The 10991-nt window shown below is 40.5% G+C and overlaps 1 protein-coding gene across 3 annotated transcripts in view; it reads left to right on the forward strand.

The window, feature by feature from the left end:
• Nucleotides 1–6412: 6412 nt before the first annotated feature.
• The window catches only part of LOC111322269 (DBH-like monooxygenase protein 1 homolog), a 14388-nt gene continuing 9809 nt past the window's right edge, over nt 6413–10991 (forward strand). The window contains exons 1-2 of one of the 3 annotated variants that reach the window (XM_022925348.2): nt 6413–6582; nt 10477–10764. In XM_022925348.2, coding sequence (XP_022781083.2) covers nt 10477–10764 — 288 coding nt within the window. In that variant the 5' untranslated portion in view covers nt 6413–6582. Of the gene's footprint in view, nt 6583–10227; nt 10765–10991 lie in introns of those variants that run through there. The other 2 variants (XM_088754477.1, XM_022925347.2) reach the window with 2 other exon arrangements.

Consider the following 10991-nt stretch of genomic DNA (forward strand, 5'->3'; position numbering starts at 1 on the left):
ACAAGGTACACACGGGTACACAGGGTACACAGGGTACACACGGGTACACAGGGTACACAGGGTACACAGGGTACACAGGGTACACACGGGTACACAGGGTACACAGGGTACACACGGGTACACAGGGTACACAGGGTACATCGGGTACAGAGGGTACACACGGGTACACAGGGTACAGAGGGTACACAGGCTACACAGGGTACACAGGGTACACAGGGTACACACGGGTACACAGGGTACACAGGGTACACACGGGTACACAGGGTACACAGGGTACACACGGGTACACAGGGTACACAGGGTACACAGGGTACACAGGGTACACACGGGTACACAGGGTACACAGGGTACACACGGGTACACAGGGTACACACGGGTACACAGGGTACACAGGGTACACACGGGTACACAGGGTACACAGGGTACACACGGGTACACAGGGTACACAGGGTACACAGTGTACACACGGGTACACAGGGTACAAGGGTACACAGGGTACACAGGGTACACAGGGTACACAGGGTACACAGGGTACAGACGGGTACACAGGGTACACAGGGTACACAGGGGAACACAGGGTACACACGGGTACACAGGGTACACAGGGTACACAGGGTACACAGGGTACACACGGGTACACAGGGTACACAGGGTACACAGGGTACACAGGGTACACAGGGAGAATGGGTAACAGGGAGTCTATATGGAGACTGGGTAACAGGGAGTCTATATGGAGACTGCCATGAATTACTTGCCCAAGGAGCTCTGCTTAGGTCAAATTGGCGCGAATTTGTTGTCGTCGCCAGTCTCTCTCTGTTTTAGACCATCGTTTCCGACGGAGCCACCCCTTCCTTCAAGTTGTAGTTTTGAACGTATTTCACGCGGACTCGTCGGTGATATTCAAGACGGCAGGGATTTTGCCTTTCTGCTTCTCCTCCTCCATTCTCCTCAAGATTAAAGCAACCTTTCCATGGCTTGTTGATCGATAAGAGAAATTTCACCTCAGCTAGCCCCCCCTATCAGTGGGTAGCCGCTAGGCCAAGCCACAATTTACCGATGAATCCCAAAAAAGTTGCTGATAAAAGTGACTAAAAGTTGCCAAAAAGTTGCTATTTTTTTCAAAAACTTGCCGAAAAGTTGCTAAAATTTTTCTGCTCTTCGTACCTTTTTTGGGTGTTAAAGATTAAAAATTCGCACATTGCTTCTTATCAAAACTTTATTTGTCAAAGTCCAATGATAATATCAGAGGTTCTTTCCATTTCACTTGATCAACAAATAGTCGCTGTAATTGTCCGCCATCTTGAAAAACGTGCAACGTTATACCGCTGACCTCGGGATAAGGTATAACAAAAATCAACCCATGGGGGGTGGGGCCTCAATTATTGTATTTTAGAATTAATTGAATAAATGTCTATCGAAAACTGACCAATGTGGCTCAAAACGTGAAGAAAGTGGCTTCAAAGAACCTCAAAAAGCCCAAAGTTGCCGAAATTCTAAAAGTTGCCAAAATCCTAAAAGTTGCCGAAAATCTCAAAAGTTGCCGAGCAACTTGTGGCTAAGCCTAGTAGCCGCGGCAAAAACTCCTGCCACGTTTTCCAGCTTTAGCTTTGTGGAATATTAGGAGGGACAACAAGCTTCGTCAATCGATGAACTTGTGCCTTCGACGTTTAAATTTCTGTAATAAAGGCACTGGGAATACACTTATCAGATGTCGAGAGCATTGTCTAGAGCAGAAATTTCTGTGGGTGCGTTAAGGGTGCGTGTTCGCTACGTGAGGATGAATTTGACGCAAGTGAATCTCACGTCAGCTGAAAAACAAACTACATTTTTTACTATATTTGGGGAAAAGGCAAAAAGAGTACAGAGGAAAATTAAGTTGCGATGCAAAAGTTTTGGATGCAGAAATTTAATCGTTATCGTTGGCGGGCTACACACCGGTAAAAATTTTGACTGCTAACCACAACAACTATATTCGTCCGTTGACCTCAAACACTAGAGAAAATGAAAAGTTTGTTTGGTTTCTTGTTAATCTTTTTGCGTTTGGCAAAATCCTTCGCCGAAGATCTTGCATTAGGACATTCCTTCTCTGCTACTTTGGATGAAAGACAGAAAGTGAAGCTGTATTGGAAAGTGGAAAGTAGATACTGCAAAGGAAGAGATTTATTTTACAGATGGGTCGGCTTTGGTATTTCCACGGGTCAGGGAAAGATGTAAGTAGCTGCTATTGTTATTGGCTGGGTGAAGGATGGACAGGCATACTTCAGGGTACTTCAAACTCGGGGGAAAGAAATAGGCTTATAAGCAAGCGCTAGGGTTTCTTAAAACTTTTGACGATAAAAATCAACGGTAAAACACGACGTTTCGACCGTGCTTCGGTCATTGTCAAGTGAATGGAATTAAATACATGTGAAGGTGTAGTCTGATCGTCCGGGTAAGTGTAGTCCTGAGAAGGACCGTTGTCGGTGGTAGTGACTGACGTTTCGACAACCTGTGCGGAAGTCATCATCAGAGTCAAGTGAATGATTGTTGTCAGTAGAATGTTCTTATTCCAGTTCGTGTAAAATGATCGGTTGGTTTTGCCGTGATGTTATTGGCTGTAAGACTCAAGTGACGTAAGTCGGTCGTGATTGGTCTGTTTCGATCTGTCGGTAAAGTTAGGTCGTTCTTTTTCGATCGTTTGTGATGTTTATGTCGTGAATGAGTCATTTCTATGGAGCGGGTAGTTGTTGACATCTGTTTAGGGGAGTCTGTTCTAAGTTAGTAAACCAGCTTTCCAGAGTCAGTCGTTGAAAATAGTCAGTGTTGTAGGTTAGGCATTGCACAGAGTCCCATTCAATGTTGTGGTTGGTAAGTCGATGGTGTTCAGCAATGTGATTACTGACATCACCTTTCCTCGTCGCCCGTCTGTGTTCAGTCAGTCTTGTTGTGAGGTTTCTGCCAGTCTCACCGATGTAGGAAGCTTGGCAGTCGGAACAATTGATCGTATAAATCGTTCCCTGTCTGTTCCTCGGTTCGTCTTTGTCTTTAACGTTGGTTAGTAACTGACGTAGTGTGGTGATGGGTTTGTGGGCGACGCGGATATTGAAGGGTAGTAAGATGCGCGAGATGTTTTCAGACATGCCTTTTATGTACGGTATGGTTGCTGTAGTCGTAGGGGTTGCGGTGTCGTTTGTTTCGGTAGTGGTAGTGGGTCGGTGAGTGTTTGGTCGGATGAAGTCGTTGTTGTAGTTGTTCGTGGGGCAAGATGGCGGCCGATTTTCCGTATTTTGACTGGGCACAGACAATTGAAGATTTGAGCAAATAAAATATTTTTGCACAGAAATACTCCAAAAAATACGCTTATTTCGTTAAGCGAAAAAATAATTTTTGGGTTTAAGTGCACTTTAACGATCAAACAGATAAAATATAACCTGACTCTGGAACGGACTTTTCTTCTACTGAATCGGCACTATGAGAGTGACATGCACGTAAAGAGCAGAACTTTTCAGTTTCAAATTAGCTGGCAATAAAACAAGAGATTTGTCCATTAACTTTGTATTGATTGGCCGAACTGACTTTGAAAAACTCTTGAGTTTAAATAGCAACGAAATTTTGATTGGGGATGATAAAAATAATAGTAAGTGCGAAAAACATTTCAAGAGCCTGTGAAATGTTTCCGGCAATTTTCTTTGAGATCTACAGCGAATGTAGTGCGCCAGTACTTGCATTGATTCAACATGAGATTTGTTATTGTAGCCGTTATGGTTTTAGCTTGACTAGCACTATTGTGGAATAGGTCTGTGGCCCATAAAGATCGTGAATACTCCGAAGTGAACAAGAAATCCTCTGCTTTCACAGACCACGTCTCTGCAGCCCTGCTTGACTTTGTTGAAGGCAAGGCGCAACCACCAGTGAAGGAACGGACGAGAGCAATGCATGCAGTTACTTTGCGATACTGGAGAGCCGGCGAAAGGATGTCTCTCAAAGAGGACCATGGTGATAAAGCACTATATTAAGAGGGGCCGGCGTCAAATGTTAGAATCATCAGAGGTTAACGAAGTAGTGTTGAGAAATTTGAAAGGACGAAAGGATCTGGTGCGGGAAAGCTAGCTTGCTCTCTGAGGGGCAACCTTTTTGGGAGTAAGTCGAGCTAAAATCATGAGGAAGGAAATTGTAACGTACTTAGAAAGTAATCTGTTTTAAGATGGCTGAACGCAGTTTTTGATACCTGTGTTTCTTTCACTATTTTCTCTAAAACCCTTGATCTCTCGGTCGCCAAAACTAGCAGCAAGCAAGTTAACAACACAAACTTTGTTTTTTTGATAGTTAAGCTGACGCATGTGCCGTTGCCATGGCGTCATGAATAAATATAAACAGGCCTTTAAAATCGATTTTGTTTATTTGTAGAAAATCTAGTCATTCGATTTTCTTTAGAATTTGCATGCAACGAGCTTGTAACGATACTCACAAGTTAACACCATATTGCTAACAATTTAACAGAGAGATCTTTAATTATCCCTTGTTGAAGGTTCACTCGATTATCTAGAATTTCTTTTGTTAAAAATCAATTTTTTTTCAATACTCCAGTTACTTATTTCCTAAAGTATTTGGGTGCCAAATTTCTTGAAGTTCTAACGTGTGGTTCTCAAGAAATAGTTTCCGAGAAAGCAATTTTCCATTCAATCGCAATTTTTGACTTACTACGCATGCGCTGCATTTAACTGGCTTCTTTCGGTAACGACGAAAAAGCTGAGAATTGCTGGGTTCTTTGCACCGTTAACTTTTCTAACACGTCTTTGTAATAAAAGATTAAAGCCCTCAATACACTGCGCCAACTGTAGAGCAAAATAGCATAGATAGTGCGGATATGTGTTGAGTAAATAAAATGATCGCTCTATTGACGGCGTGTTTGTTTTTTGCAATCCTTGTGCGCGCGCTTAATTGCATCAGCAAAAGCGCGCGCGAAAACTGTGTTCGGCCACCTTAAAGCATTTGGCAGATTATGAGTTCGCTCGTTGGGACGATTATTTTACTCATAGGGTGCGAGATGGGACCTATGGGGATCAGATAACAATGTATGCAGCAGCAAACTTTTACAACATCGACATCCAAATAGCGTTCTCTCAAGGAGTTGGTGGGCAGCAGGTGTCCAGTCCGTACGTCAGCAAGTGTTTCAGCAGTTACCGTGTACCATGGACATTTTGCTACGAATCACAATGACGGTAGTGAAGAAGACTACTAAGCAAATGACTCAGGAGAAGAAGAAATTTCCGAGGGTAATGTAAATAATATGGATATAGAGCAGGATTTTGAAATGTATGATATGATGGTGGCGACACGGATATTGCTACAGATATAGCTAAGGGATTACACATGGTAGCTGAACAAACGAAACGGAGCCTGAATTGCAGAATGAAGTCGACAAAGGCATAGTCAGTGATGGTGATAAGCTAACTTGAAGTCTGTTTCAGACGTCGACATGGATTCATCTGCGACGAGAAGGGATGGTGAATGTCGCATTGGAATCTTCTTCTTTGTAGCTGCAGTCGTAAGTGTGGGGCCTGGTGACTAAAATTAAAAGCAGCTGTGGCGGTAGGTGCCAAGAACTCTGGCCGGTACAGCATAACTGCACAACAAATGAAACCAGCGCTCAAACGTTGGGCATGCGCGAGGGGATCAATCTGGCCAGCCGCGCACAAATTCCCCGCGTAAAAGTGTAAACGAGAACATCAAGGATCAAGTGCTGTTGTAAAATAAGTAAAAGAAAATTGAAACGCTCAGAGAAATCTGTAAAAGGAATTGAAAGAAGGGAAAAGAAAACCTGAAGACTTCAAACGCAAAGCTTATTCAAGTACTTTACCATTCTGTTTTGAGCTTAACTAAATACGCTTCTGCGCTTCTAAAACACAGTGACTTACTCGCTTGTGTGGTTTTTTGTAACTTTTGGAAAATGTCTGCGACGAAGTCGCAAAAAGCGGCAGAAGACAATCAAAACAAAGAAAACATTTGTGCTACAAACACAGCTGGCTCTCTTTCTCTGCTCTCAAAATAAACAAGTCATTCTTGATTCTTATTAAAGTGAAATATTTTTTCCTTATAATAAATCCTTCATTGACAAAGCTAAAAGTAAAATCTGTCTTAACTAAAGGTCGTTAACCGCCGTTTCTTTCAATTTTGGTTAATTTTCTCACGCTGAAATTATCATGATTCACACTCAATAAACTATAATTTCAACTGAAACGGACTTCATACGCTACATCCGAAGAACAATAAATTCCCTATCCTCATAATCCGTTCACAACATCGGGAATATCGACAAAGTTCTTCAGCTGCTTGAAAGTACCACTGACTAACATGCGTGTTGATCGTTTTGCAAGTACTGAGAACATCGTCCTCGCTCCAGACCCCGACAATTTCCCCTTCTCCCTCCCCCACCCGAAGTGGCCCTAAATTTCCTTGAATAAACTCTTCGACAGGCAGCGCCTTCCTAACACTGAGAGCAAGTTTCAGGCTGAATTTCGTGATGTTATTGCGCATTTCCGACGTATAAATCACTACGCCAATCAGTCTCATTGTTTGTCGTCAAGAAACTTGAATTTCAAGGTAGGTATCTAACAAGACTAACTACCATATAGATGAACGTCTGTGATAGCTGTTCGCTGCGTAAACAGGATCTTTCTTGACAGGACAAGAAAGATCGCTGCATGTTGTCGCTTTCTGATCGATGTCCCTTGTTAGTCAGAAGGACCTCAGATATATCATGCACTTTTTAAAACAGTCACAACAAAAAAGAGAAAGCAACTCAACCAAATACCCAGACAATCGCTCATTGCGGAAAACAAAAAAGTTTCCCAACCTTTTCGCTCAGTAAAAGAAATATCTCTCAAAGTCTAACTTAAAATAGAGGCGAAGGGTTGCGTTGAAGACCATTTAATGAATTTTAAGACTAAGGAAAGTATATATTCTGCGGTACTTTCCAAAAGCCTTCCGCTGCCAATATTCCTGCGTCATCATCTTTCGATATCTTCCAACATAATGTCCACCACAGCTTGTGATATATTTTGGAAGACGCTAAGGAGAAATCAAAATACAATGTACTATATATTGAGAAGAAAATGCAAAAGAATATGTTTTTATCTGCTGTCAATAAACGAGTTTTATCCCCGAATATTGGTAATGTTGAAGTTTATGTAAATTCTGTTTGGAAACAGTTTCGCGTCAGTTCTTTTATAGTTCACAGATTGTTCCCAATCTGAATGGGCAAACAACACTAGACTGTAATATTAAATTAATTACGTCGTTCGTTTATAACTGTTACATTGCCAGTTTCGCAAATTCGGATTTATCCTTTCATAAATTCCTTTAGGATCCCAAGTTTGAGAATTTTTAGTTTTAATGCTGACTCCAAACCCAGCCATGTATAACAATACACCTGTCAAACTAAACAACGCCCATTGTTGAAACTCATTCCTGTAAAGTGTTCACAATTGCAGCGAATTTTAAAACTGTTGTGTGCATCAGTTTTCACTAAACCTTCGCTTTATAGACTGTCATGATGAATGAATGAATGAAGAAAAGAAAGAATGAATTTGTTTATTTGTTCATGTACATATCTATTTCATATTTGATACATCCGTAGCTTCGTGAAAATAAAACAGTCGAAATTGAATTCAAACTTATGAGAACAGTTTTTTTGGGGTCTTGTGTTAACATGACTCACGAGCGGCGGAGTTTATGGCGTTGTATCCTTTGACTTTGTTTTTCCGCGTTACATTAAAATTACGTTGTTAATTCCAATTTTATCGTAACCTCAACGGATACAACACAGTAAACTGATGATGGCATGAATCATGCCAAAAAATGACCGTAAAAAGTTGTTTTCGTGAGGTTGAAATTTATATTGAACATATTTATTTTATTATGTTCTTTCTGTCTCACTCTGACCCAAAATCCGGTCCGTGATTGATTCGTGATCAGGTCCGTGATGCTGTCCGAGTTGTGTCGGTGCCGAAACAGTTGTTTTTTTTTATGGCACGATTATCGCACATGAGTTTAACAGTAATTTCTAGTTTGCTCATTTTAACTGAAGAAAATAGGGAACAAAGCATTTCTGAAGATAAAGTGGTGTCAACAAAGGTAATGATAAGACCCAAAATAGATTTACAATTAGCAATTACAATTACAGTAGGTTGAAATTAATTTACAATGAACTCAAAACTCTTTAGAGAAGAAAAACTGTTTAAATAAACTGCTTTAGTTGAGATTCACCCAATGCTATGCCAGATGGTTGCTAACCCAAAATTTTCCTGTTCTCTCATCGGCTTGTTTCTCAGTAAAAAAAATTAAAAATTTATAGAGGATATTAAATGGCCGCGCACGGGGATACGAATTTTATCTTCGAGTGCTGTAAGTATCTCTCACTCGTTCGCGCTTCGCTCACTCGTGAGGGATACTTTCTGTTTATTCTATAGATACTGATGAAATTTCCGCATAAACCGCAACTTGTTTTTATTCATTTTAGAACGAAGCAAAATAGTCCAACTAGAGTGGTCACCTATCGCAAAGTGCCTGTCACAATAATGTTATGAAACTCGGATATAAAGTCATAAAAGAGAAATAAAGACACTAATATATTACAAATATTATTTGTTTTAACCGCCTCCCGGTTAGCTCAATGGATAGAACGCTGGACTCACGGTTGTGCGGGAGGTCGAGGGTTCGAGCCCCGGCCGGACCAACACTCAGGGTCTTAAAATAATTGAGAAGAATATGCTACCTTTCTACAACATCGAGAAATTATTAGATATTCTAGTCTTCTCGGATAGGGACGGCTAGATCGATTTGACATATAAATAAAGTTATTCATTCACAAGGATCATGTTTCTACATGTAAGCTTAGGGTGACAGGTCACGTTTCAATGCGTTAGGGTCACGCTCTCTTTAGTTTTACTACACAATTTTTTGTTTCGCTTCCTAAGTACAACTTTTAGTAATTTTCTACCATATGGGATGAAAATCTTGAGACCCTTTCTATGCTAGAGATGATGAGGTTAATCGTTTTAAGGACTCAGAGTTTGAACTTCGAAAAACCCTTTCTTTTTAATAGGCGACCAATTCCACCAAGAGGCATGTGTGACCATCTCTCTGAAATCTACTTTCTTTGCGAATTCTTTGGAAGAAAATTGAGAGCACTTTGAACGTCGTGATCCAGAAGTGTACTCACCGCGATAAATAACCGCGACCATCTTACGAAATTTAGGCTTTAAAAGTACCTTTTTAAACTCATGGTCGATGAAAGAAGGTGCAGCGTGAAAATTCGGTGGAAACAAAGGCCAAAAGTAGGTCATGGGAGACGGAAAATACATTACGTAACACAGAATAAAACCGACTTTTTATTTATGTTAGACAAATAGATCACATCCTTGAACTATTTCAGCATAATCAGAAATATTTATTAATATCCCAGCAAATGATACCACGCTTAACTCTATGATGATTTATGTAGCCCGCAGAACAGCTGTAAATTTTGCATTTTACAGGCGCGCGGAGGTTAGCGCGAGGCGTCTGGGAAGGGTCAGTGATTTCTCTCACGTGTTCATCATATGCAACCGCAGGCTCAAACAAATCCACCAAATGCGCGCTCGTTATTGTTATTGAAGTCTGTTGTTGTTGAAGTCAAAGTTATTTTCGAGCCAATGAATATCACAGGATGACAGCGCTTTTTTTTCTTAAGACATTACAAATTGCTATTACATTTGCATAATCGTTGACGAACTAATTACCACGTAAGCAAATTATATTTGGTGTAAATGATAAGTTTTTCGTTATTTGTCGACCTTTGTGCATATCTGAAGTTAAATTTTTAAACCATTAAAAGTGTCATGTAAAATTCGTGCCTGTCCTTTTTAATACTCTTTTGAGAAAGGTTTTCGTAAAATCCCATTCTATCCTGAAACAAAGTCTTAGTCCAAAAGGTTATTGTTTTTGCCGTTGTTTTCTTTATCTAATAACTGGATGCATAATGATATAAGGCTGTGCGGAAATCTTGCCCTAAAATAACATGATTAATTGGGGTGTTGTAGTCTATCATGTTAACAGTAACTCGTGCACGACAATGCTTTGCAGATCATTTCCTTAACTAAAATGGATAAGTTGACCCCGTTAAATAATCACTCTAGGATAGCTTCAACCGCTTTTCAGCGTTCACACGGGAAAGTTGTTTGCCGTGCCTGTTGGGTTGAAGTATTTATAATCCTGACGTAATGCGCGTGCATTCATTACCGTAACCATCTTAACCTTGAACTGACTCAATTAATGCTTTTCACTAGATAGATTAGCGTCAGTCTTGGCATTCAACGATAGAGGTGTTACTGTGGGCAATATTCGACCTGCATTCAGTCATTTTATTTAAAAACCAATTTTTTGTTTTCTGATTGTGCGAGTACCTGTTATAGGTACATTTGAAGAAATTTTGCTACAATGTCATCTTTTCGTCAGATGCAGAAGATCACGAAGATATCGGCCTGCTGTTTGCTGATATTCGTGTGTTTAGCAAAGTCCTCTATCATTGATCTTACATCAGAACATTCCTTCTTTGCTGCTTTGGATGAAAGCCAAAAAGTGAAGCTGTATTGGAATGTCGACACTGCAAAGAAAGAGATTTCCTTTACAGTGGAAGCCCAAACAACTGGATGGGTCGGCTTTGGTATTTCCACGGGTCAGGGTAAGATGGAAGGAGCTGATATCGTCATCGGCTGGGTGAAGGATGGAAAAGCATACTTCAAGGTAAGCTTTGTGACGGAAAGTTTGAAACTTGGAGTAATCTATAACTCACAGTAGTTATTTTACAGTACTTCTCTTGTTTCAATCGGCTTGATGACCGTGACGCAACAGTAGTAAACTTATGGTTGAGCAACGGCTGTAATTTGCATCATTTCAGTATTTGAAACTATAATTAAGCGTATTTAAGCAGAAGCAAACATTGCGCAAAGTTTGCATTACCCAGGCATAAA

Source organism: Stylophora pistillata, chromosome 3 (genome assembly GCF_964205215.1).
Source record: "Stylophora pistillata chromosome 3, jaStyPist1.2, whole genome shotgun sequence".
Lineage (NCBI taxonomy): Eukaryota > Metazoa > Cnidaria > Anthozoa > Scleractinia > Pocilloporidae > Stylophora > Stylophora pistillata.